A 27852-nucleotide genomic window follows, 5' to 3' on the forward strand; every position below is an offset into this window, starting at 1 on the left:
TGCTTCGCCTTCAAAGCAAGCAATAACCAGGCGGTGTATGAGGCATTGATCGCAGGGATGCTTTTGGCTAAGGAAATGGGTGCGCAGAGCCTCTTGGCAAAGAGTGACTCACAATTGGTCACAGGACAAGTAACAGGGGAGTATCAGGCGAAGGATCCACAAATGGCCGCATACTTGAGGTACGTCGAGGTGTTGAAGAGAGCCTTCGCTGCGTTTGAGTTGGTGCATGTCCCCAGGGAGCAAAATGCCAGAGCTGACCTGCTTGCCAAGCTGGCTAGCTCAGGCAAGGGGGGAAGGCAGAGGACCGTAATACAGGAGACCCTCAAGACGCCGCAAAAGTTCGTTGCAGACAACAGGGTGGACGTCCTTCATGTTAGTACAACAAGAGGAAAACCAAGGAGTCATCGCTCTCTGAGTCAAGATACGGCGAGGGCACCCTGCATCAGTACTTATGGGGCCTCGCCAGAAGAAGAAAGGGGCGTACAGATATGTGCTTTGGAGGAAGGCGACACATGGATGACCCCTTACAGGCGGTACCTAGCGGACGGAATTCTCCCAGCGGAACCAGAAGAGGGCAAGAAGATTAAGAGGAACGCCGCAAGGTACACCCTGGTAGACGGAATATTGTTCAGGCATGGGTTTACGCACCCTATCTTGACACGTGTAAGCGGCGATGAGTGCACCAGGATAATGGCTGGGCTTCACGAAGGTATTTGAGGGAGCCACGTGGGAGGAAGATCCTTGGCATCCAAGGTAATACGTGCAGGGTTTTTCTAGCCAACGGTAAGAAAGGGTTGCGTGCGATACGCCCAGCATTGCAAGCAGTGCCAGATGCACGCTGATTGGCATAAGGCGCCGCCAGAGGAACTGAGATCCATATACAGCCCATGGCCTTTCCATACTTGGGGGATTGACATCCTAGGCCCATTGCCATTGGCGATAAGGCAGATGAAGTACTTGATCGTTGCCATCGAGTACTTCACCAAGTGGATAGAAGCCGAACCAGTGGCACAGATCACCGCGCACAAGGTACAACACTTTGTTTTGGAAGAACATTGTGTGTCGTTTCGGGGTACCAAGGCGTCTCATTTTAGACAATGGGACCCAGTTCGCGAGCCAACAGTTGGGGAAGCTATGTGCAGAAGTAGGAATCAATCAGGTGTTTGCATCGGTCGAACACCCCCAGAAAAATGGGCAGGTCGAGTCAGCAAACAGAGTTTTGTTGAGGGGTTTGAAATGCAGATTAGAGAAGGCTAAAGGGGCGTGGGCAGATGAAGTACTGAGGATTGTACGGGCTTACCACACCACGCCTCAATCCTCCACCATGGAGACACCTTTCAGCTTAGTGTATGGATCAGACACCATGATCCCAGTGGAGATCCACGAGAGCTCGCCCCGTTTCCTGGGTTTCGTGGCGGAAAAGTCCAACGAAGAAAGGAGGGTGAACCTGGACCTGATAGATGAAGCTAGAGAAGAAGCGAAAATCAAGGCTGAGGCCGTGAAAAGAAGAGTGGAGCGTCAGTACAGCTCCAAGGTAAAGCTGCGACAGTTCCAGGTTGGTGATCTGGTCATGAGGAAGGCCCACACCTACGAATTAGAAAACAAGTTGTCTCCCAAGTGGACTGGACCGTTCAGGATAACCAAGGCCAAAGGGAATGGTTCGTATAAGCTAGAGACTTTAGAAGGGTGCGGCGAATTTAAAGTTTTATTTCAGTTGATGTTATTCCAGTTGAAGTTTGTAAAGGGGACACTCTTTTTCCCTCCCGGGGGTTTTTTAATGAGGTCACCCAAATAAAGAAAAGAGAAGTTTAAGATATTTTTGCTCTAGTTTTTCTCTCATTTGAATGTAAAATCAAAGGTTAAAGAAACAAAGACGAAAAGTTGAGGCGCCACCAAGATGAGACGTCGCCAAGATGAGGTGTCGCCAAGAAGAGGCGTCGCCCAGATAAGGCGTTGCCAAGATAAAGCGTCGCCAAGATAAGGCGTCGCTAAGACAAGGCGTTGCCAAGATAGCGATGCCAAGACAAGGTGTCACTAGAACAGGGCGTCGCCAGCACGAGGCGTCGCCACCAGATAATCGAGCAGGAGTCGAGTTCAGGGCAAGATAACAGGTATGTCTAGTGTAAGTTAAAATCCGGGAGCCTAGTCCTTGATCAGGGGTTAAGGGATTCCTCCGGGACGCCCCCTCCTCAAGTATGAACAATTAGCCCGGTACCAGATATCAGTATAAATTAAAATCCGGGCGCTTAGTCCTTGAGCAGGGGTTAAGGGATTCCTTCAGGACGCCCCCTCCTCAGGTATGAACAGCTGGCCCCGGTGTTAGGTACTAGACATAAGTTAAAAATTCGGGCGCTTAGTCCTTGAGCAGGGGTTAAGGGATTCCTTCGGGACGCCCCCTCCTCAGGTATGAACAACTGGCCCCGGTGTCAGATACTAGACATAAGTTAAAAACCAGGGCGCTTAGTCCTTGAGCAGGGGTTAAGGGATTCCTTCGGGACGCCCCCTCCTCAGGTATGAATAGCTGGCCCCGGTATCAGACGATAGATGCAAGCTAAAATCTGGGTGCCTAGTCCTTAAGCAGGGGTCAAGGGATTCCTTCGGGACGCCCCGTCCTCAGGTAGGAACAGCTAGCCCCAGCGTCTGATGTTTAGAACGTTACACCTTGGTGTTTTCAGACACCCTGAGGACGATACGGTGTTGCGATAGCAGGCCTCTCCTCAGTCGTGGGCACCAAATGCAAAAAGATAAGGGCTGAGTTACCCTGGTGTTTTAGACACTCCATGGACGATACGGTACTATAGTTTAGATCTCTCCATGGGCGTGGACACCAGAGCACGACTTTTGTCCCAAAGTATGTAGACACACTGAGGACACCCAAAGCAGGTCCCTCCTTGAGTGTAGACACCCAGCACATGCGAGATAAGTCCTCCTCGCCCTCGAGCGACGCTGAGATGCCAGAGAGGAACAAATATAGTCCTCCCTCGCCTTTGAGCGATGTTGAGGCCCTAGTAGAGACCAAATCCTTCCTTGCCTTTGGGCAATGACGAAGCAGGCGACGCTTTCATAAGGGAGATTCCTCGCAAATACGTAGACCAAGTACGTTTCTTGGTGGAGAGACCAAGGGAAGGGTACGCATCACGACTTAAAAAGGGAGAGTAGGAGAGGAGATCACGTGCTACCTAAAGGGTTAAAGTCGAACACGATGAAGGAGAGTATCGAAGGTAACGCACGCGATATAGCAAAGAAAACAGAAGCAGACACAAGCATGCAAAGATAAAGCGGATAGCATTTAAGCATAAATCAAGAGTTATAACTACAGATAAGGTTCCTGGCAGTTGCAAGTTAAGCAAAAGGCAATTATATACACATCCAATGTTTGTGGGAAACACAAAGTCAAGCTACTCTTCAGGGACCTCTGGAGGTTGAGCGGGGACGCTGAGGTCCCATCTTTGGACCTCAACACTTGAGCCAGCCGCAACCTTCGTTGCTTGTCCATCTTCGAATCTGCGTCAAGAGGACAAACATAGTAAAGGACAGGCACAAACTAAGGTACTACGCAAGGAGACAAGATAAATCATGCATCAAGCAAGAATCCAGCAAAAGCAAAGAATAGAAGGTTATAAAGGGAAGCTTATACTTATATATTTTTTCAGAGCCTCAGCGTTATACTCTAGGCTTATCAAGGCGGCGGCGTCAAAGCCCCCCACGCTAGCCAGAACCGACAGGCCTCTCGATCGCTCGAAGGCAGCTCATTAAGAGATTTGGACTTCAGGATTTTTGCCTCCTTCAACCAGTACAGGGGGAAGCCGTCAAGGGCAGAAGGGACAAGGTCGGAGCAGCAAACCTTGAAGAGCTTGCCTTTCCTAATGGAAGAGGGCCAAGCACAACCTTTCATGAAAAGCAAGAGCCAAGTCAAGAACGTCCAAGATCAAGCTAGGAGCGTCTAAGACCAAGCTAGGAGTGTCTAAGACCAAGCTAGGAGCGTCTAGGACAAGAGGACCAAGCTAGGAGCGTCTAGGACAAGCTAGGAGCGTCTAGGACAAGGAGACTTGGATCAAAGCTATGAATGGGAGAGTGGCTTACTAGCACAAATTCCGTGAAGGCCCAACAAGTGTAGTTTAGCTTTAATTGGGGTGTAAATAGCATAGCCATGTGGACAAATGTTTATTTTTCTGCACATTAGAATTAAGGAGAAGTTAACCTTGATTAGCAAAGGTTTCTAGAAGCCTTCACTAATCAAGGGACGATTTTGGTAGCCATGTGAACCCATGTGCACCCATGTGCTCCATGTGCCCATGTGCCTCACATTTACATTTCATTTGGCTTACATTTCATCTTCTCTTAGCTTAGGATTTACGGCCTCCTTAGCCTATAAAAGGAGATGCCTAGCTCATGTATTTGCAAGATTAATGAGAGTAATGTTATGATGCCAACATTGTGCCATACATTGCTTTTCCCTAGTTTCTAGGATCTAATCTTCACCTTCATCACCTACCATAGGGCTGGCCGAACCTCCCTCTTTCCATACACATCATGCACCTTCAAGATCACCATAGCTCCTAGGAGGATCTTGCACATCTCAATCCATAGCTTCCACACCCTTTGATCATGATTCCGAGAAGAGCTCCATGAATTTGCCATCATTTTGTATCATGAGCATAGGTTCTTCAAAGATGAGTAGTTCTTGGTCTTTTTCATTTTGAGTTCTTCTTTATTTCATGTTGTTCATCTTGTTTTCATACTTGTCTTGCTATTTTTAATTTTTTACTTTGATTTGGTGTGCTATTTGGAAAATCCAATCGGTGCACTTTGTTCAATTGATCTTGAGCAATCCTTGTGCAATTTTTGGTAGGATTCCATACACCTTTGAGTTGCTGTTTTTATTTTAGGTATTTTAGTCTTTATTGCAATTTTATTTGATTCATTTTATGCTCTTTAGGTATTTTAATTTCTGAATCTATATGTGTTTTGTCTAGTCATGTTTTTCCAAAATGTCATCAAATCATAAATAGTACTTTGTTTGGCTTATTTGTTTCTTGATTTTTGGGTCTAAATACTTGTTTTGAATTTGCTGTGTTTTGATCTTTTGGTGCCTTTTATTTTTAGCTTGAGTTCATTTTTGTGTTTAGAGCTACACAAATTCCTTTTCATCAATTCCATTGTGTTTATCTTTTGGTCTCTTGCTGTTTTTTTTCTAGTTTTTACAGAATCCCCTGTTTTACATCACTCTATGCTGGCTGTTTTGTTTAAGAAAATTATTTTCCCACATAGGAAATTTTTTATTCTCTGGATTATGCAAGAATGAGGTGTTACAGAAAAGAAAAAAAAATAATCAGCTCAAAAGAGTCAATAGAAAAAAAATGATAAATATTTTAAAAACAATGTGCAAATCTGGGCGCTACAGTTGGCGTAATTGAACACTGAATTTGAAAAATTTATTAAAAAAAAATGGTTCATGCGTTTGGAGTGAAACCAACGCCAGAATTTAGTTAAGATCTTAAATATTTTGCATATAAATTTTCAGAATGAAATCTTAAAGGGGCAGCTCAGCATAAATCGGGGAAAATCACATTCTCTGGCCCACAACAATTTTCCAGTGGTGCTGTTTTTTTTAATTTTGAAATCTATTCTAGTGCTATTCTTAGGATCCATTTTGTGTGCCTACCTTTATTTGAGTACCTTTATTTGCTTGTCTAATATTTCTTGGAACTCTTTCTAGTTGTCACAATCTAACTCCATTTGTGTGGTATTGTTTTTCCAATTAAATTGTTTCTTGCTTTCATTCTTTGGCCTCTAAATTTGGTGCTGGAATTCATTCTCAATTGGTGCTTATTTGAGTGGAAATTTGACTTGAGTAAGGTCTAGTCTTCTTGATAGGTGCTGGAATTGGAGAATTAAGTCCTTAATTCTAAGAAGAACAAAAGCAAAGGCAGAAACAAATACTTCTCAAAACACCACAAACACTTGGAGGGCCCAACAAGAAAAGACAACCAAGGAAATGCCAATAGCAAAAAAAGATCAACAAAGGGAGTTTTCTTAATTTTCTTTGCAACTTAACTTGTGTTAATTACTTCTTTAATTACGTGATTAGACGGTCAGTGTGTCTTCAAGGGCTCCAAGTGTCCAAGAAGCCTCACCTAGGGCCGACTAGTGTAGAGTTTTCTAATTAGCAATTGTTAATTGTTTTTAATTGCATTTCCTTGCTTAATTAGCTACGCTTTTCACTTGTGTTGCCTTGTTTAAGCTTTGTTAATTCGTCTTGCTTGGTTAATTAGTTAGCTTGCATTGTTTTCTTGCATTAAAATCTGATTTCTCAACTTAATTGTGTTCTAAGTGGTTTACTAAGAGAAAGCTTTGTGTGAAGACATTGAGGGATAGTTTTTGGCTAAGGCAAAGGCTTGGTATTTAAGTAGTCCTTTGTGACTCACCTCCCTTACCTGGAAAACTACCTTCTTTGACTTTCCTAAATTTTCTCAAGGTAAAATACTTGTATACACAAAGCTTTAGCCATGTCTTCTTCTCCTCACTCTCCAAAGTCTATTGAAAGTGAAGTAAAATCTATAAAAACCCTTTTGAAAGAAGTTTCACAAGTTGTGCAAATGATTTCTTTTAGACAATTGGAGAATGAGACTAAAATTAATGAGTTGACTAAAGCGCAAGAAGAGAAATCACAAAAATAAAAAAAGTCTCCTACTCATGCATCTAAAAGTAATGAGTCTCTAGGGGAAGGGAGCCTTAGAATCCATGATTATTACCAACCACCCCCTAGGAGAACAAGAAGAAGAGAGGAAGAGAGCCCAAGGGAAGTAAGGGTAGACCTACCCCATTTCTATGGTAAGGAAGATGTAGAGGTATACCTAGATTGGGAGATGAAAGTAGAACAACTCTTTGCTTGCCATAGGGTGAGTGAAGAGCGGAAGGTACCCTTAGCAACCCTTAGTTTCCAAAGCAGTGCCATGTATTGGTGGACCTCTCTAGAGAGAGACCGACGTCTTCATAGGGAGCCTCCCATAGAATATTGGAATGACCTTAGGGGAGCCCTAAGACGTCGCCACATACCTTCCTACTACCATAGGGAGTTAATGGACAAGCTCCAAAGACTCCAAGAAAAGAACATGAGTGTGGAAGAGTATAGGCAGAAAATGGAGCTCTACATGAGGCATCCATTAGAGAGGAAGAAACCACCACCATATCTAGGTTTCTAAGTGGGCTCAACCTTGAGATAAGGGATATAGTAGAACTTCTACCCTACCAAGACTTGAATGACTTGGTTCAACTTTGCATTAAAGTTGAACAACAAAATTTGCGCAAAACTTCAAGTCAAAGGGTGGGTTCTTACTCCAACTTTTATCCCAAGAAAGACTTTAAAAGGGAAGGTAGCACATCTAGAGACGAACCCAAAGAAACTACCAAACCTTTAGTGAAGGATGCCTCCACCCCATCCATCCGTGCTAGGGACACCAAGTGTTTTAAGTGTTTTGGAAGAGGGCATGTGCAAGCGCAATGTCCAAACCAAAGGGCTTTGTTCTTAAAAGGAAAAGATGAGTACACTAGTGGTGAGGATGAACCTAGTACACAAGAAAAGGGGGAAGGAGAGAGGATAAATCCTTTGGAGGGGGACTTATTGATGATTCAAAGAATCCTCCACAATCAACCTAGTGCATCCATCGAGACACAACGAGAGAACATCTTTCATACTAGATGCAATGTTTTAGAAAATATATGCTCTCTTATTGTGGACGGTGGATCATGCTGCAATTGTTGTAGCACTAGATTGATTGAGAAACTAAATCTACAAGTAGTTCCTCATCCAAAACCTTACAATTTACAATGGATCAATGAGGATGGAGAACTACGTGTAGACAAACAAGTGGAAATCAAGTTTTCTATAGGTAACTACAAAGACAATGTTTTATGTGATGTAGTACCTATGGAAGCTTGCCACATCTTATTAGGTAGACCATGACAATTTGATAAGAAAACCTTGCATGATGGTCTAACTAACGAGATTTCCTTCATCCACAAGCACAAAAAGTTTGTACTTAGCCCTTTACCACATTCCCAAGTGGTAAAAGACCAAATCCAAATGAAACATAAAAGGGATGAAGAGAAAACTTTTGGGAAACAAAGGGTGTGGGAGAAGAGTGTTCCTTCCCACAAGGTCATTCAACAAGTCAAGCACATTAATACCCTTGAAAACATGCTTCTTGTTGAACAACCTAGCCTTACCTCTTGTAAAGGAACACTTGCAAGCATAAGCAAAAAAAAGAAGAGTCTTTAAAAGAAGCTTGCATAGATAAAGACTATTTCTCATATGTGCTAGGATATCCCCAAGAGAATGTCAAGTTATCTATAAGCATCTACACAAACAATTTTTTGTGTGAAGTAGTGCCTAGAGCAACTTGTCATGTCTTATTGAGACAACCATTGCAAAGTGTACAAATTTCCATAAACAATGGTTGTAACAACGAGACTATCCTTACACATAAGAGAAAAAGTCTACATGAAGGAGAACTCATGGGCCAAATGAGAGTTGATGAAACTCTAGAGCTTTTAAAAGGAAAACTTTTGTCACCCATGAGAAAAGAGGTTCAAAGACATTACTTTAGGTACAACTCTTATTTTCAAACTACACCTAAGGCAATGTCTCAAGAACTCTATAATCCTTACCCTTTTCTAAATGATCCTTGGGAAGACACAAATTTCATTTTAGAGCTTCCTAAGACAACAAAAGGTTTTGATTCGATTTTCATGGATAAACTCTTCTCTAGAGAAGTGCTACATCTTCATGGTTTATCCTCAAGCATAGTGTTGGATAGAGCTCCAAATTTCGCAAACCATGATTTGAGGATTCTCTTTGGAAAACTTGCAACTAAGTTGTACACTTTAAAATCTTATCATCCTCAAAGGCATGGTCAAAATACATTTGAAAATCTAGTTCTTTCTGTTATGCCTAGAATAATCATAAAAGACAAACACAACTCTAGAGATGAGCATACATACCATAAAGTAGCTCACAAAGCTACTTATATTTCTACTTTTGAGGTCATTTGTGGGCAAAATCATCTTTCTCTTTTTAAGTTGTTACCATCTTCTATAGGATTTATGCCTAAAGAGAAAGTAACCACAAATGAACATTTTCAAATACATGAGATGATTATAGAACACATACAACCATCAAAAAAGAAATATTGTGAAAAGTTGCCTAAAACAAAGGAAAAACAAACATGGCAACTTAGTGAAATAAATCTTCAAACTAACACCTCTGCTTTATTTGATGATTTCCGTAGGTACACGTTTGACCCGGGAGGGCAATCCTAGTTCTCAAAGCAAGAGGCTGCTATCCGAGATCTAGTCTGAAGATCTGAGGATAGATCTTCTCAAGAAGGAGAAGATGATGGACACCATCCAACCACAACCATTCCCCTAGGAAGCAAAAGCATTGAATTTGAGGACAAATCCTTTTCAAGAGGGAGGGGATGATGGAAGAGGGCCAAGCACAACCTTTCATGAAAAGCAAGAGCCAAGTCAAGAACGTCCAAGATCAAGCTAGGAGCGTCTAAGACCAAGCTAGGAGCGTCTAGGACAAGAGGACCAAGCTAGGAGCGTCTAGGAGAAGGAGACTTGGATCAAAGCTATGAATGGGAGAGTGGCTTACTAGCACAAATTCCGTGAAGACCCAACAAGTGTAGTTTAGCTTTAATTGGGGTGTAAATAGCATAGCCATGTGGACAAATGTTTATTTTTCTGCACATTAGAATTAAGGAGGAGTTAACCTTGATTAACAAAGGTTTCTAGAAGCCTTCACTAATCAAGGGACAGTTTTGGTAGCCATGTGAATCCATGTGCACCCATGTGCCTCACATTTACATTTCAATTGGCTTACATTTCATCTTCTCTTAGCTTAGGATTTACGGCCTCCTTAGCCTATAAAAGGAGATGCCTAGCTCATGTATTTGCAAGATTAATGAGAGTAATGTTATGCTGCCAACATTGTGCCATACATTGCTTTTCCCTAATTTCTAGGATCTAATCTTCACATTCATCACCTACCATAGGGCTGGCCGAACCTCCCTCTTTCCATACACATCATGCACCTTCAAGATCACCATAGCTCCTAGTTGGATCTTGCACATCTCAATCCATAGCTTCCGCACCCTTTGATCATGATTCCGAGAAGAGCTCCATGAATTTTCCATCATTTCCACCCCTTGAAGGAGTGCTGGAATAGGGTTAAAAGGACCCTCCCAGGAATGTTGCTGAGAATCACCCAGAGGTTATTCCTTTGTCTCTTCACTTCGAAGAAATGAATGAAGATATCAACAGAAGGTGCACACCCGAAGAACCCGCTCAGTATGTCGAAAGCCTTAACAAAGGCCCAACTGTTAGGGTACAGCTGGGCTGGAGCAATATTGATCTCCGTTAGCAATTCCCTCTCAAACCTGGAGAAAGGCAAGCGCATGCCTACACACTTGAAGACCACCTAATAGAAATAGAAAAAGGGGACCCCGTTGTTGGCCCGCTCATCCCCGCACACCGGCTCCCCTAGAGTGCAAGGGAGCACTACGATATCATCATCGTGCCTTTTCGGAAGGCGCGATGATCGTAGGTGCTTGGATCCCCTACATGGTCCCTTCAAGCTTTGGCGGAAACTAGACTCAAGCACTCGTCAAGCAGTTCGTCCGGAGCCCATGTGTAAAGGTCCATATGATTAACTCTGGGGGAGGAGGGTTGGCCGTCATTTTGGCACGTACCGTTAACGAGGAAACTGAAGATTGAAGAAGAAAAAAAGGGTTCAACAGTATAGTAAAGGGAAAGAGTCGTCGAAGAAAGAATGCAGAGAGAGTTATTTGGAAAAGAAGGTGAACAGTATGAAGAAATGTGAGAGAGCGAATAGAACAACAAGTTGAAGCGCGGGATTTCGAGGGCTTAAACGTTGCAATTGAAGCGCAAGAAGCGTCAAATGGGCACCGTGCGATGAGCCACGTGTCAAGTGATTAAAGTACGACCCAAGGCGTCACCTTTCACGCTCAGAAAATGTCACATCGTCAGGGTCCTCGAAGGTAGCGTCACATCATCACACAGAGTATGTCGCGTCAAAAGCTCAGAGAGTGTCAAGTCAAACTGAACAAAGGACTGTCACGTCAACCTGTCAGAGAGTGACATGTCATCAAAATACCACGTGGACCATAGGGCGAGGCCTTAGTCTTTTTTGCTGAAACAAGTTATCAGCTCAAGACTGGGGGGCTTGTGTACCGTCCCGTCCCCGGGCGTTGACCAAAGGTCAAAGTCAACACGTGGTGGGACCCCTCAAGGGACCCAAGGAAGAAAGTCAATAGATTGACCGCTCGAAGTCATCGCCTCGCTGAGGCATCGCCCAGGAGAGGCGTCGCCCAAGAGAGGCATAGCCAAGCAAAGACGCCGCAAGGAGGCCTTGGGCCTCGACAGTCCAGAACAGTAACAGGGGGAAGAATAAGGTGGCTTCAAGGCCATAAGTTCTAGCACCAATAGGGGGTATCCTGACTCGTGAAGTACCCCCGCCACTGCTGGGAGACCCTGGGATAGATACGACCCCTTGAGAGGGCCATGACTAGGGGAGAACCATGTGCATGGTACGAGAGAAAGGTAGACACACCCCTAGGGCAAGTAACTAGTGATTGGGGCGCGTGAGTTGACACCCAGCACGTCACCCCAAGCGCCAGATGCACTTCAAGGAAGGAGGACTCACACAATGGGTTAACCCTAAGTTGGGTTACGGCGCTGTGAGGCCCTCCGCACAGAATGACGATCAAGTTAGAAGGACACGTGACAATTAGCACGTGCCCAGTAAATGTTTCAGTGAAAGATTGCCAAGGTACGCGCTAATTCAGTTAAGATTCGAACGTTCCAAGGAATATTTTGATACGCTCTCAATGCGCTTTAACACGTTTTAAATGCGAGAGGTGTATAAAAAGGGACTTTGGGGTGTTTGAAAAGGACCGAGTTTTTGACCTAATTCTCGCAGTTTACACAAAACAAAAACCCTAGTTGCTTTTGCTGCGCACCCACTGTGAGCACAAGACAATTAGGGCAACCCAATTTTAGTATTCTAGCACAGTTATTTTTTACCACCTCGAGGGTGCGTCACCTTGAATGTTTCTCGCTAGCTGACTTGATCGTCGGAGTGCAAACGGCCGCGAGGGCGCCCCTTTGTTCACTTCTTTTCAGGTATCGCAGACGGAGCATAACGAAGGTGCCCTAACTCGCGAGGACAAGCCTCGCGCAAAGACGATCCCGGTCAACCGGCCGGAACAGTATTTAAAATACAAAAATGACTTTTTAAAATAAATGAATTGTATTTGAAATTAATTCTAAAAAATATCAAAATATTTTAAAGAAATAAAAAATAATATATTATGAGTACACACTCCCATAATACAATTTCGGAATACATCGTATTTCACACTCTGAAACACAATTTTAAGAGGGTAAAACTAAATTTTCAAATTACATGGAGATAACGTTTAGATTATGGAGGTGCAGAATGTAGCTTCCAAAGAACTACTTTGGTTTGATTTTTGAAGAGTAGCAGAATGGTGGTTTTTGGCCCCCATAATCATACTGGTTGTAGGGCTGTCCAAACATGTCTAATAATTCCGAGTCCCACCTTTTGGTTCTTGGGGCTTCATGTACATTATTGGTCTGTGCATGTACATCCAACACAACCATGTGTGGGTAATATCCAACAACTTACAAGGTTCCAAAGTCATGTTCTAGGTTCCCACTGGACTTATGTTATGTGACATAAATAATGTAGTTGTATTACAATTGACCATGGTGGCTATTACACCACGGTCCATCAAGCCCACTCTTAAATTTTGATCATTTGAGATCATCATAAATGATAGAGTAGAGAGAAGAATTTAGTTTACTCTTGTTTTCTTAATCTGAATATAGCTATAGTTCTAACCTAGATATCTTAGTAGTTTTAGTATAGCAGTAAGCAAAGGTCTAGTGGCTGTTTCCTTGTCAGCCAGAGGTTGGTTTCAGCTCCTCCATTGAGTAGGTCATCCATTTTTTTTACGGGAATCAAGCCTTCTAGTAAATACACTGCTCTCTCGCAAGATCGTTTTTGAAAAGATAGACAGAAAAACTAAGTGCCATATAAATAGTTACTTTGAAGCCAATGTTTAGTAAAATTCTTCTCCCAATTAGGTTATAAAATCTAAATCCAAGAGCATGGAGAATTGCTGGACCAAAAATAAGTATTAAAGAATGTGCTACATTTTTTGGTTTGAAGCATGGAAAGCAAAAGTGGATCTCCTTTTAAGTATTATTCTGGGTATTGTCTTTTAAGTGGATGATCTTGAAAGTCATGATCCTGTTCCTGCTAGAAATAGTAATTAAACATCATATTCAAAATTCTTTCCCCCTTTATATATATATATATATATATATGGGCAATGATTGGATTGGAGAAAAGCAGTTGGATGATATGCTTTGTAATAAATGCTTTTGTAAGTTTACTTGGCATTTTAAGGCAGGATCAGTTGTCAATATGCCTAATGTTGGAAACAGGACAACCTGGATTCATAGATCAATACAAAATCACAGTTTATCTAATTAAGCATGATGCAAGTTGGACCTTCTTCATGCTACCCTATACCATTTTCTATTTTCAATTTACAGTTGGCACATATTACATAGAATTCTGTTCCTTTTAAAAATAATTCCTGTACTTTTGTTCCACTAAATTGTCCTAGCATGCTACTTCTAACAAGAGCTACACACAAATGAATTGAAATAAACATAACCACTCCTTTGTTTATTTATATTTCATAAGGTGGATGTAATAATGAATGTAATGAAATTGTAGAAGGTGTATCTAAATGGATAAATTTCTTGCTTTCATTATAGTTTGTTTTGGGTGTCTTTTTTAAAACACCAGCATTGTACACATGTACATCACTTATCATAGCGTAACGTTGCTGTCACTTTGTTAAATGTGTGAAAAAGGAGCACTACTCGGCGCCCACTTCGGTGTTTAACTGCTCCACAAACTAGAGCATGTGGAATTCAACACAAGTGTGGTCACATATCAGAAGCATATGTGGCTTAGTATATAATATAAATTAAAGTGTAGGAAAGAAGTTTTTGGTTAAATAGAATGGGAAGTTAGTTGTTGCTACTGCACCTAACGTTACGCTTAGGACAATCCCAAATACCCTGCCAAACACTTCATTGGGACCGCTCTGCTTGCCTTGCTGTTTCAAATGCAATCCAGCTCTATCAACTATCATCACACGTGACTGGGGTCTCACATTCCAAAGTGGTGGGGATTCTCCTTTCAAGATACACCACAATAAACAACAATCAAATACACTTTTTCTTTGTATGTAAAACCATACCCCATACACCACACGGTTCAAACCATCAAGTGTCACTGTGTCTTTCTTGCTACAAATTCCCTAGTTAAACTATGCGTGGTATTTGAATCTTCTTGTTCTTATTTGATTTTCTATATGAAATACATATAACTCTCTATCTGTGGATGAATTTCTTGTATTTTGTTTTCTAATGTTTTGTTCCCCTCACAAAAGCCACCAACACTCCATGTGCATCATATTTTCTTTCCTTGTTCTTGCTGCCTTTTTGGAAGAAAAGAATCTATCTTTTATCTAGAGAGAGGGTTATTGCTCTAATCATGTAAGGTTCTTCTGGCACTGCATGTGCAACAATCACCTCTACCCACTTCATATTATTTTGCACTTCTCAACCTCTCTTTAAACCACTCGTATCATCACATCACACCTCACAACACAACACGTGTATAAATATATATATTGTATACGCCTTCCAATTTACCAAGTGTTTTATTGTTGTAAAGAATTCAACACCAGTAGGCCATTGATACCCCTCATTCCAGCCACGATGAACAGCAGCCCTGCACCTTGCAGCCGATCCTGGTGAATACCAAACTAAACTAAGCATTTTCATTTCTGATGAGAAATTTTTTCCTGAGAGTCTGTCTGTTCGTGTTTGACACATGCAGTGACAAGTTTGTTCAATCTTGTTATGACTTATCTGTTCAAGAAATTAAGATTCTCTCTCACCATGATTTTGTTGAAGGTCTATTAGCGAGGACTCCCTAAGAAGGTATGTGCAGTTTGCAAGTGAAAGCTGTATACAAGAGTTATTGGCAGCTTCAGATACAAACAGAGGAAATGACAATGATGGATGGAAGGTTCTAACTCTTGACAACGGAGTGGAGATATCAAAACGCAGGTCAGGCTCACTCCACACATTTCGCAGCCGTTGGGTTCTTAGATCTGTCTCTCCCCAACAGTTCATCACAGTGGCCAATGCCATTGATGCTGCAAAGGTGAATGCCAATTTTCTCAGAAAAATGACAGAAAATAAAGTGATATTTTGTGAGGGAGGTGAATGTGAATAAAAGGAAAAGAAAAGGAAAAAGAGAAAAAAAAAAAAAAAAGAGTAAACCATAAACAGGAGAGTTAAGAGGATTAGATTCCCATCCAGCATGTTGAAAAGAAAACTTTTGTCTCTAGCATGTCCTTAATCCTATTTTTATTTTTTAGTTTGTGGCTGGCATACATAGGAATGACAAAAAATTGCACGATTCCTCGTCTTTTACTTTCTTCTTTATTCCTCTTCTTTGTACATGTGAATGTAGTCTGTTCCTTGTCATGGGGGTTCAATTTGATTAAGGAATTACATTCTGATCTTAGTTTTTTATTATTTTATTAAGCCAGCAATGGGACTCTGATCTGGTGGAAGCCAGGTACATAAAAGATCTTGAAGACAACCTCAGCATAATTCGCCTTAGGTTCGGAGATAACTCTAAGCCTCTCTTCAGAAACAGGGAATTCATTGTCTATGAACGCCGTGAAACCATGGAAGATGGCACCTTGGTTAGTACGAAAAATCCTACCAACATCAAAACTTTTACTACCTTAGTGAGTACTAATGTAGCTTTTGTGTTTGAAATCATTGAACAAAATTTTAATGGGGTGTTGTAGGTGGTAGCAGTTGCTTCACTGCCAAAGGAAATAGCTGCAGGGTTGCATCCGAAGCAAAGTAATGCGATCAGAGGACTGTTGCTTCAGTCAGGTTGGGTGGTAGAGAAGCTGGGAGATGATTCATGTGTGGTCACTTATGTTGTTCAGGTAATTAATAATCCTAGAATAAAAATGTTGTTTGCATTCCTCGTTAACATAACTTCTCACTGCTTTCTCTTTGTTTTGTTTTGTTTTCAGTTGGATCCTGCAGGATGGCTGCCAAAGTGCTTTGTGAATCGATTTAACACAAAACTAGTAATGATCATTGAAAACCTTCAAAAATTAGCCCAAGCATGTCCCAGTGAAGCTGAAATTTGATTACTTTGTAAAGTTGGAAAGAAAGCCACTGTAACCAAGTATACTATTAATGCTCATCATTTTATAGATAAACTTAAATAACTTTTAGCTTTATAATACATCCTTTTTATTTTGAATTTCTAATCAATCTTTCAGTTAAATAAACAAAAATGATGATAACGCTAGTAGTTCATATATAATTTTTTATGTGACAGTTTTGAAAAAAAAAATACAATAAAAAAGTAAATTTATAATTAAATGATATAAAGTAGTTGTTTTTTATTATTAGATTATCAAACCAACTTTATCCTATTTTTTTATGGGTAATGATAGAACTTACACCATTTTCATTCATTTAAAATTTACAAAAATTATTATTTTATTATAATATAATATTTTATTCTATTGTATAATAGATTTATTTGTAAAGAGTGGGGTTAAAGAAGAACTTTTTCATTTTTTATTACCCGAATTCATATGATTTGTCATCGTATAATATATATATAAAGTTTTTTTACTACTGGAATAGTAAAAAATAACTATTTTATCATCGTTTTCTGAAATAAAATATTATATTATGATAAAATAATAATTTTTTTGAGTGTTATGTGAATAAAACCGTGTTAAGGTATCGTTATCTCAATAGAAAACAAACAAGTTGTTATGATAAAAAGAAATAAGTTTTTGGAGCTTAATATATAAGTTTTTTTTTTTAATATCTAATAAAAAATATTAAGAAATAAAACCAAAATTTTAAAAATATTTTAAAAACTTAAATATATATATATATATATATATATATATATATATTGAGTGTTATGTGAATAAAACCGTGTTAAGGTATCGTTATCTCAATAGAAAACAAACAAGTTGTTATGATAAAAAGAAATAAGCTTTTGGAGCTTAATATATAAGTTTTTTTTTTTGAATATCTAATAAAAAATATTAAGAAATCAAACCAAAATTTTAAAAATATTTTAGAAACTTAAGAACTTAAACAAAAATAATTAAGTCATTGAGTACTCAATTTAAAGAGAAACTTTATTGAATATTAAAAAAATAACCGATGTCATAATAGCCACTTGAAACCTACTTTAAGTCATAAATATAATTAGTTTCATCTTTGAATGTGTAGTTTTAAGTTTGTACTTAACATATTACAGCTAAGCAAGCTAAAAGGGCTTTGGGCTCTGTTTCTGCTTTTTTTGGCAATCAAATCGAAGAGGCTAATTTGGCGGTTTTGGAATTCAATAATTATTTATAAACGTGTATTATAATAATATCCAATAACATTGTTTGGTCTATCTTTATAATAAATCAATCTCAACAAGGGTTGACCTTTGCTGGGAAAAAGAAAAAATAGGCTGAAAAACAGCATAAAACAAACACCAAATAATAATACTATTAAAGTGTACATGTCTAATTTTTAAGTAATTCACTGCATAATCTAAAATAAATAAAAAAAATAGTAAATCTTCATTTTAATTCTTTATAAAGGATAGTTCTAATAAAGTAACAAGGCTTATAAAAAAAGGGGAAAAATACTACAGAATAGAGGAAAGGATTTGTGAGTTAAGCGTAAAAGGTTTTTTCATTTGTGATGGGTTTCTTTTTGTCTGTATATAAGTCTGAAACACATCTAGTCAAAGAAATAATCTTTCGTCAAAGAAGGGTTTATTTTTGGATTGTAACTAAGTGGTTTTAATAATGAAAATCTTTTTATACAAGAATTTCATTGTATGTTTAATTCTTTAACATTAAACAACCTTAATCCATTATTAATATATCATTAAATTATTAATAAAAATGTTAACATAATAAAAAATATTAAAAATTATAAGATCTTACTATTAACATTTAAGTGTATAAGTAATTAAGTTGTTATTATTATAGATACTTAACATTCTTTTAGTGATATGACATAGAAAAAATTAATTTTTATAAACCTTTATAATTTTTTTATAGGGAATTCCACACAATTTTCGAGATAATAAAATTTGTTGAATTGAATTGGTTTTATTTTAAATGACCCTGCAACAACGTCACCTTGCAACAACTCATGGAGATTATACATGCTCTTCAGCAGGCGGTAGCGGCGTCCAGGGTCGATCAGGATCGCTTCCCGATCGACCTGGCCGCATCACAAGCAAGCAACGAAGAGCTGCGCAGAACCAATGAGGAACTGCGCAAAGTTTGCAGCAGGCGGGGGAGCGTGCTGTGGATGAGCGAGCTCTGCGCACACCAGCTAGGGCTCGCCCCATGCCATTCTCTCAGGCGATCATGGACACTGTGATACCAGCCACATTCATGGGCCCGAAGGTCACCTTCACGTGTGTAGAGGACCTAGAGGCTCATATCACAACTTTGCACACCCAGATGATGCTTTTAGGAGGTTCCGACGCTATGCACTGCAAGCTATTCATGAGTACGTTGTCAGGCACAGCGTTGGACTGGTTCGTCAGTCTCCATGACGGACACATTACTTCGTTCGACCAATTCTCAACGCTGTTTAGAGAACAGTGCATTGTCAATCGAGCTCCTCCTCCAGTCTCTTACGATCTTTTTGATGTAAAGCAGTACTAGGGAGAGTCATTGAAAGATTTCTTAAACAGATTCGGGGCACAGGTGGTGAAGCTGTACACCAAGGACGAAGACATGTCGGTGCATGCCTTCAGGAAGGGAGTGTTGGCAAGACCCTTCAGTGATTCACTGATAAGATGTCGCCCAAAGACATTTTGTGAGATCAGACGTCGCCCAATGGTTGTCTGTATGGTTTTGCGGGAGACCAGGTAGAAGTGCGGGGACATGTAGAGTTGAGGACAACCTTCACTGATGGCACGACTTCTCGCACCGCCAACATCAGGTACCTTGTTGTTAATGCTCCCTCAGCCTATAACATTATTTTGGGCACGCCTGCTTTAAACAGGGTGGGAGCAGTAGCCTCTTCGAGGCATATGAAGATGAAGTTTCCTTCCTTTGAAGGAGTTGTGATCACCCTGAAGTTTGATTAGAAGGAGGCTAAGAGGTGCTACGAGAACAACCTCAAGACCAAGAGAGGAGTGTGCGCAGTCACCACCTAACCTTCAAGGGAAGAAGGGGTCACCCGTCTTAAGATCTCCCGGGAGAAACGACCCGAGCCTGCAGAAGAAGTGCTGGATAGGGAGATCGGGGGTAAGAAGTTCAAGCTTGGCAAGTCTTTGGGCCAAGAAGCACAGGACCAGATTGTTGAGGTCATAGCACGACACATGGAGGCTTTCGCATGGTCAGCCTCATACATGCCTGACATTGACCTCGATTTCCTGTGTCATTACCTTACCATGGGCCCAAAGGTCTGACCTGTCCGCCAAAGAAGGAGAAAGTTCAATGATGATAAGCGTGATCTCATCAGAGAAGAGACCCAGAAGCTGCTGAGTGTTGGCCACATCAGGGAGATCCAATACCCAGAGTGGCTGGCGAACATAGTGTTGGTCAAGAAGGCCAGCGGGAAGTGAAGGATGTGCGTGGACTTCACAGATCTCAATAAAGCTTGTCCGAAGGACTCCTACCCGCTGCCTAACATCGACGCCCTAATAGACAACGCCTCAGGGTGCAGACTCCTTAGCTTCCTGGATGCTTTCTTGGGGTACAACCAGGTCCGCATGCATCCTAGGGACAAATGCAAGACGACATTCATGACAGAGCTCTCCTATTACTGTTACAAAGTGATGCCCTTTGGGCTCAAGAATGCAGGGGCGACCTACCAGCGACTGATGGACAAAGTACTTGCGCCCATGATAGGGTGAAATGTCCAAGCATATGTGGACGACATGGTGGTCACCTCCCAGGTGAAAGATTAGCACGTCGTTGATTTGGAAGAGCTATTTACCACAATAGCTAAGTACAGGTTAACACTGAACCCCAAAAAATGTGTGTTTGGGGTAGAGGTCGGCAAGTTCTTAGGGTTCCTACTCACTGAGCGTGGGATAGAGGCAAATCCTGAGAAGTGCACTTCGATTATAGCTATGCGCAGACCGATCTTAGTGAAGGAGGTGCAACAGTTGACAGGGCGCATGACGACTTTGTCCAAATTTGTGTAAGCAGGAGGAGATAAGGGGCATCCCTATTTCCAGTATCTCAAGAGAAATAGTAGGTTCGTCTGGACCAAGGAGTTCCTCAAGTGGAAGGAATACTTGGCCAACCCACCAGTACTATGCAAGTCGTAGCTAGGCACCCCGCTTCGCTTGTACTTCGCAGTCAAAAATCGGGCGGTTAGTTCGGTCCTTATTCAGGAGCAGGATCAGGTACAAAAGTCGATATACTTCATGAGCAAGGTTTTGCAAGGGCCTGAGGTGAGATACCAGGCCATAGAGAAGGCAACCTTGACAATAGTATTTTCAGCGCGAAGACTTCACCACTACTTCCAGAGCTTCACTGTGATCGTAATGACAGACCTGCCCATTCGCAAGGTCTTATAGAAACCCGATGTGGCAGGACGGATGGTGCGTTGGGCTGTTGAGCTATCAGAGTTTGACCTGTAGTACGAACCCAAAGGACCTATTAAAGGCTAGGTTTATGCTGACTTCGTAGTAGAGCTCTCCTTGGCAGCCACGAACTAAGAGGAAGCAGGTTTTAGATGGGTCATCTCCGTAGATGGGTCCTCTAACCAACAGGGTAGTGGGGTTGGTGTCATCTTGGAAGGACCAAACGGGTTGTTGATCGAGCAGGCCCTGTGGTTTGCTTTCAAGGCCAGTAACAGAATGCCCGAGCTAACTTGCTAGCAAAGCTCGCCAGTTCAGGCAAGGGGGGCAGGCATAGGACAGTCATACAGGAGACCCTGAGGACACCTCGAACAACCACAAACAACACAACAGAAGTCCAACAAATAAACACCTCAGAAGGTATTAAGAGAAGTCATTGATCGCTGACTCAAGAAACCATGAAAACGCCCAAAATAAGCACATACGCGTCATCAGGGGAAGAGTCAATGCACGTTTTCCTAGTGGAAAGTGGCGAAACCTGGATGACACCCTACCGACGCTACTTGGCTGATGGGATACTCCCGCTGGAACCCACAAAAGCCAGAGTAGTCAAGAAGAATTCAAGCAAATACACCCTAATCGACAGGGAATTGTTCAGACATGGGTATACTCACCTTATCCTAGTATGTGTAAGTGGTGAACAATGCACGCGCATTATGGTAGAACTTCACGAAGGGATATGCCGAAGTCACATCGGTGGTCGAGCTCTCGCATCAAAGGCCATTCGCACAGGATACTACTGGCCAACCATGAGGGAAGACTGCATGAGGTATGCACAACGGTGCAAGCAGTGCCATCAACATGCTGACTGGCACAAGGTGCCACCAGAAGAGCTTAGATCGATTCATAGCCCATGGCCGTTTCATACCTGGGGGATCAACATTCTGGGGCCATTCCCGTTAGCAGTGCGAAAAATGAAGTACCTCGTGGTTGCCATTGAGTACTTCACAAAGTGGATAAAGGCTGAGCCAATAGCGCATATCACAACCCACAAGGTCCAGCACTTTGCGTGGAAGAATATAGTATGCCGTTTTGGAATTCCAAAATGTTTGGTGTCCGATAATGACACCCAATTTGCAAACCAACAGTTAGGCAAGCTGTGCACAGAACTTGGAATAAAGCAGGTGTTTGCATCGGTCGAACACCCCCAAACAAATGAACAGGTCGAGTCTGCCAACCGAGTCCTGCTCAGATGTCTGAAGAGAAGGCTGGAAAAAGCCAAGGGGACCTGGGCAGAAGAAGTTCCTAGAATTATGTGGGCTTACCACACCACTCCCCACTCCACCACCAAGGAAACACCCTTTAGCTTGGTGTATGGTTCGGACGCGATGATTCTTGTAGAAATCCAGGAGAACTCGTCACGTTTCCAGAACTTCGTGGCTGAATAATCCAATGAAGAAAGAAAGGTGAACCTGGATCTACTAGATGAAGTAAGGGAAGAAGCAAGAATTAAGGCTGAAGCCTTAAAGAGAAGGGTGGAGTACAAATACAACTCCAAGCTGAGACCTCGGCAGTTCCAGGTCGCCGACCTGGTGTTGCGAAAGGCCCACCCGTATCAGCTAGAAAACAAGTTGTCTCCCAAGTGAACTGGTCCCTTCAGGGTGACAGAGGCCCTTGGGAATGGAGCATACAGGCTCGAGACCTTAGAAGGTGGAGCGATCCCTCATACGTGGAACGCGACCAACCTTAAGTTTTATTTCAGTTAAGTTATTGCATTGTACACAGTTTTTAGGGGACACTCTTTTTCCCTTATAAGGGTTTTTTAACGAGGTCACCCAATAAAATTTCAGTTATTCAATTAAAGAGATATATTTGCAAGTATTTTGTACAGTGCAGAGAGTGAACCTCTCCCTTGTTTTGATACGCCAAGATCGGGAATAATATGGTTCCTAGTGAGTCTCCCTCTTGTGTGAGTTCACCAAGGCTGAGAACAACAAGGTTCCTAGTTAAAATCCTCCCTTGCCTCTATACAGCGAGGACGAGGTCAGTTAATGAACCTCTCCCTTGGGTTAGAAACACCAAGATCGGGAATAACACGGTTCCTAAGTGAGACTCCCTCTTGCGAGGGAACGCCAAGGTCGAGACAGTAAGGTTCCCAGTTAAAATCCTCCTTTGCCTCTCTACGACAAGGATGAGGTCAGTAAGCATAGTAAACATCTCCCTTGGGTTAGAAACACCAAGACTGGGAATAGCATGGTTCCTAGTGAGTCTCCCTCTTGCGTGAGAGTGCCAAGGTTGAGAACAAAACAGTTACCATTTGAAATCCTCCCTTGTATCTGTACGACTAGGGCGAGGTCAGAAAGAAGGACCTCTTCCCTGTCTTGTAGGGCAAGGTTAGCATGGTTTCCAGTCATACATCTCCCTTACCCCTGTGGAGTCTAGCTAAGTGAACCTCTCTCTCTTGTTTTGTGAGACAAGGTCGAGAACAATATGGTTCCTAGTTACAGATCTCCCTTGTCTTGTAAGACAAGGTCGAGAACAGCGCGATACCTAGTTAAAGATCTCCCTTGATCTTATGAGCCAAGTTTGAAAGCAGCATCTCCCTTACCTTTTTTTGGCAAAGGGTAGGGCGAAGTAGGAGCTTGGGTAAGCATTGCCTCTACCCTAAGACGATGAAGAAAGAATAAAGTCAAGCGAGCGGTAAAGAAGTGTGCTACCTAAGTTAGAAAGGCCCTAAAGCGTTGTTAGACTAAACATGTCAGGAAAAGCAGTTAACAACAAAAAGGGAACAAGATCAGACAGAAAAAAGATTTTATAAATAAAGGTATATGTACAAGTTATCAAATGTGCATCAAACAACCAAATAATTACAACAAGAGGAAGTCACTCCTTGGCGTTGACTAACTGCCCATCAACGATCTTCCTTGACAAGCCGATTTGAGAAAGATCCACCCCAGGGTGCGCGCAGGCAACCTGGGCCATGGCATCCTCAAACCTAGTGGCATAGGCGTCAGCAACATCATTGGGGAGCTCCGTCTTGGTCTGATTGAAGAGTTCATCCTTGTGGACTAGCTCTTCCTCCAACTAACCAAGCCAAACCTCTTGCTGGGTTGACCTTTCCTCGAGCCTAGCCATCTTAGTCTGCGACTCTTCTACTTTCTCCTGCAAGCCAACGACCTCAGTTCAGAGAGTCAAGACCTTCGAGTGAGCGCTCAGGATTTCCTGGGACTTCTCAAACAAAAGTCTTTTGGTCTCCTTGTCAATTTGGTGAATATTCGACACCTCCAGATACAAAGAAGTTTCACGATGCTTAAGCTCATTGATCTAAAGTGCCTGTTGGCTAACAACCTCCTTCAGCTCCTGCATTTTGCTCATGTTGAGGCTAGAGGCCATAAGGAAGTCCCCAAGGCATTTGGTTGCATGCTATTGCAGGGTGTCTTCGCCCATGCTCTCCATCCTCTCTCGGTCTTGGAAGGATTGAAGGACTTGTTGGAGAAAGACAGGCAGGTCAACAGCAGGAGGCGTGCCATGATCACCTCCAGGGGCGCTCTCCCCCCCCACCTTCGTGTACCACAATGTCGTGAGGAGAAGAGGCACTTGGGGGGTTTTCCATGAAGTAAAAGGCGTACCTTTGAAACAATTAGGGTTTTGAAAGTCGCAGTGGTTGAGAAAGAAGAGAGAGCATTTTTGGGAGAAGAAAATGCTCGAGAAATGATAAAGAGAAGTAATGAAATAGTGAAGGAGTGTAGGGGTTTTGAGGGGTTTAACGTATGCGAAGAAGCGCAAGCGGCAACGAGTCTTAGCCGTTGATCCTGCCACGTGTACACTGATTAAAAAAGTATGGTGAAACGTCACCTCGGTGGACTGTTCACATCCCATCACCCCAGTGCCACGTAGGTTGCTGTGGGCGATCACCTAAGCCTCTTCGCTGAAACAAGTTACAGCTTGAGCCTAAGGGGCTTGTGTACTGGACCAGGCCTCAGACATTTGCGTCAGAGGTCGACATCGAACCTCAACACCAGAGAAAGACATCGAACATCGGTAGTCTGACAGTAATCACAGGCCACGTAAGTTGGGCCCCACAAATAGTATGAGTTAACACCCAGATACCACAAAGACCCAAGTGACGAGGGATCCATGCAGGTGGTGTGTATAGTGCATTTGGGCGCGACACAAGCAAGTATTCCAAGGGGAAATCCTAAGCCCACCAGTGCTAGGGTTTCCAGGGAAAGTTGCATGCATGGCACGTGAGAACTTAGGGTAACAACAGAACATATGGCCCCGCAACGTTGGTGCATAAGCCGGTACCTTGGCGGCCATACTGTTAGTCTATGCACTCCAGTAAAGGGAAGTCCTATGCGACAGATTACGCTAAGATTGGGTAATAGCGGCGCAAGGACATTCACCCAGGAACCCTAAGTCCTCCAAGAGGCGTGGGAACAAAACAAAAGCAACCCTAGATACAACCTATAAAAAGGGTGGTGAGAAAGTGGAGGGAAATTCAAATGAGAAGCATTTGAATTTGGAGCCAATTCCTAGTCACAAGGGAAGTGTGACTTGGTTTCTATTTTTGGCACCTCCTAAATCTATACCTACACCTTCTTTTGTGTCACATGGAAGGTGTGACTTAGCTTTATACATTTGCACCTCTTATATTTATATCTACACCTCCCTTTATGTTCTACTAAAAATACTCAAAAGTAATTACAAAAGAAAGACATCCAATGATGCTTAATTTGCCCATATCTTCTATTTGTTGGGCTTGAGTTGAAGCTTGAACTTGTATTTGGGCTTGGGCTTGGGCTTTTTCTATCATGGGCTTGGGCCTCTTCGATCATCCCCTCCCTCTTGAAAAGGATTTGTCCTCAAATCCAATGCTTCATCATCATCATCATTATGTGGATGTATGTGGCTGGATGGTTTCCATCATCCCCTCCTTCTTGAGAGGATCTGTCCTCAGATCTACAGGTTTGATCTCGAACAACAACCTTATTCCTATTTTAAAAACTAGGCTCATCCTCCAGGATCAAATGTCCATCTCTGTGAGTCATCAAACAAATCAAATGTGTTAGTTTGAGTAGTTGTGTAAACATTAATTTTAGGAAGTTGCCATTCCTTTTGTTTTTCTATTGTTTTTGGCAACTTCTCATAATATTTCTCTATTTATTCTTGTATTTGTTCTTGAATCCTCTCATGCATTTTCTTAACAAAATCATCTTTTGTAACTCCTTCCTTATGCACAAAGGTATGTGGATTAGGAAGGGGTAATAAATCTAAAGGAGAAAGAGGATTAAGTCCATATACAACTTCAAATGGGAAAATATTGGTAGTTTTGTGAACTACACTATGGTATGTATGCTCATCTCTAGAGTTGTGTTTCTCCTTTATGATTATTCTAGGCATAGTAGAAAGAGCTAGATTTTCAAATGCATTTTGACCATGCTTTTGAGGATGATAAGAATTTAAAGTGTACAACTTAGTTGCAAGTTTTCCCAAGAGAATCCTCAAATCATGGTTTGCGAAATTTGGAGCTCTATCCAACACTATGCTTGAAGATAAACCATGAGGATGTATCACTTCTCTAGAGAAGAGTTTATCCATATCCATGAAAATGGAATCAAAACCTTTTGTTGTCCTAGGAAGCTCTAATATGAAATTTGTGTCTTCCCAAGGATCATTTGCAAAAGGTGAAGGAATATAGAGTTCTTGAGACATTGCCTTAGGTGTAGTTTGAAAACAAGAATTGTACCTAAGGTAATGTCTTTGAACCTCTTTTCTCATTAGGGACAAAAGTTTTCCTTTTAAAAGCGCTAGAGTTTTATCAACTTTAATTTGACCCATGAGTTCTCCTTCATGAAGACTTTCTCTCTTATGTGTAAAGATAGTCTCGTTGTTACAACCATTGTTTATGAGAATTTGTACACTTGGCAATGGTTGTCTCAATAAGACATGACAAGTTTCTTTAGGCACTACCTTACATAAAAAATTGTTTTTGTAGATGCTTATAGATAACTTGACATTCAATTGGTGATATCCTAGCACATATGAGAAATAATCTACTTTATCTTTATCTATGCAAGCTTCTTTTAAAGACTCTTCTTTTTTGCTTATGCTTGCAAGTGTTCCTTTACAAAAGGTAAGGCTTTGAGGTTGTTCAACAAGACACATATTTTCAAAGGTATTTTTAAATCTTTTGTCTTGTTGAATGACCTTGTGGGAAGGAACACTCTTCTCCCACGCCTTTTGTTTCTCAAGGGTCTTCTCTTGCTTTTCTTTTTCTTTTTCTTTTTGTTTAGCTTCCCTTTCGACTTCCTCTCTTTTCTTTTGTATTTTTCTTTCCTTTCTTTCTTTATGGGAAGCAAACAATTTTTCTACCCTCATTTCCGAATCTAGGCAAGCTTCTATATTTTCTTTTCCATGGAAATGGGGTTGGTCTACCCTAACCTCTCTTGGGTTTTCTTGTTCTCTTCTATGTCTTCTAGGGGGTGCTTGATAATAATCATTTATTCTAAGGCTTCCCTCCCCAAAAGAATCATGATCTTTAGAGATAGATGCATGAGAAGATAATTTTTTTAAAATGTGAGACTTCTCATCCTTTGCTTTAGTCAATTCATTAGTTTTAGCCTCATTCTCCAATTGTTTAGATGAAATTGATTGCATATCCTTGGAAAGTTGTTTCAAAAGAGATTTCAAGGATTTCACCTCACTTTTAAGAGATTTAGAGGAGTGAGAAGACATGACTAAAGCTTTGTGTATACAAGTATTTTACCTTGAGAAAATTTAGGAAAGTCAAAGAAGGTAGTTTTCTAGGTAAGGGAGGTGAGTCACGAAGGACTACTTAAATACCAAGCCTTTGCCTTAGCCAAAAACTATCCCTTAATGTCTTCACACAAAGCTTTCTCTTAGTAAACCACTTAGAATACAATTAAGTTGATAAATCAGATTTTAATGCAAGAAAATAATGCAACACAATTGCAAAACCGAAACTAATTAAGCAATAGAAAAGCAATAAAAAACAATTAACAATTGCTAATTAGAAA

At 41.4% G+C, this 27852-nt stretch overlaps 2 protein-coding genes across 4 annotated transcripts; both read left to right on the plus strand.

Moving 5' to 3' along the window:
- The first annotated feature begins 1324 nt into the window (after positions 1 to 1324).
- On the plus strand, positions 1325 to 1795 carry LOC137839350 (uncharacterized). Its single transcript, XM_068648469.1, has one exon. It carries the CDS (start codon positions 1325 to 1327, stop codon positions 1793 to 1795), a length of 471 nt encoding a protein of 156 aa, XP_068504570.1.
- A 12497-nt stretch (positions 1796 to 14292) lies between these two features.
- LOC137806875 (uncharacterized) lies at positions 14293 to 16492 on the plus strand. Of its 3 annotated transcripts, none has more exons than XM_068607221.1 (6): positions 14293 to 14311; positions 14867 to 14945; positions 15109 to 15361; positions 15753 to 15911; positions 16020 to 16166; positions 16257 to 16492. In XM_068607221.1, the coding sequence occupies exons 2-6, from the start codon at positions 14911 to 14913 to the stop codon at positions 16374 to 16376; spliced, it is 714 nt and encodes a 237-aa protein (XP_068463322.1). In that variant the 5' UTR covers positions 14293 to 14311; positions 14867 to 14910; the 3' UTR covers positions 16377 to 16492. The 3 variants fall into 3 exon arrangements, with proteins under 3 accessions (XP_068463322.1, XP_068463320.1, XP_068463321.1); XM_068607219.1 differs by lacking the exon at positions 14293 to 14311 and adding an exon at positions 14379 to 14465; XM_068607220.1 differs by lacking the exon at positions 14293 to 14311 and adding an exon at positions 14407 to 14685.
- Positions 16493 to 27852: the final 11360 nt, after the last annotated feature.

The sequence above is a fragment of the Phaseolus vulgaris genome, chromosome 3 (assembly GCF_000499845.2).
Source record: "Phaseolus vulgaris cultivar G19833 chromosome 3, P. vulgaris v2.0, whole genome shotgun sequence".
In the NCBI taxonomy this organism is placed as follows: Eukaryota; Viridiplantae; Streptophyta; class Magnoliopsida; order Fabales; family Fabaceae; genus Phaseolus; species Phaseolus vulgaris.

Bases quoted from the DNA above. Each gene is read 5' to 3' on its own strand.
- LOC137839350 (XM_068648469.1), top strand. From the start codon at position 1,325: ATGGAGACACCTTTCAGCTTAGTGTATGGATCAGACACCATGATCCCA.
- LOC137806875 (XM_068607219.1), top strand. The intron at 15,362-15,752 runs GTGAATGCCAAT...TTATTAAGCCAG, and splicing joins ATGCCATTGATGCTGCAAAG to CAATGGGACTCTGATCTGGT. The intron at 15,912-16,019 runs GTTAGTACGAAA...GGGGTGTTGTAG, and splicing joins CCATGGAAGATGGCACCTTG to GTGGTAGCAGTTGCTTCACT.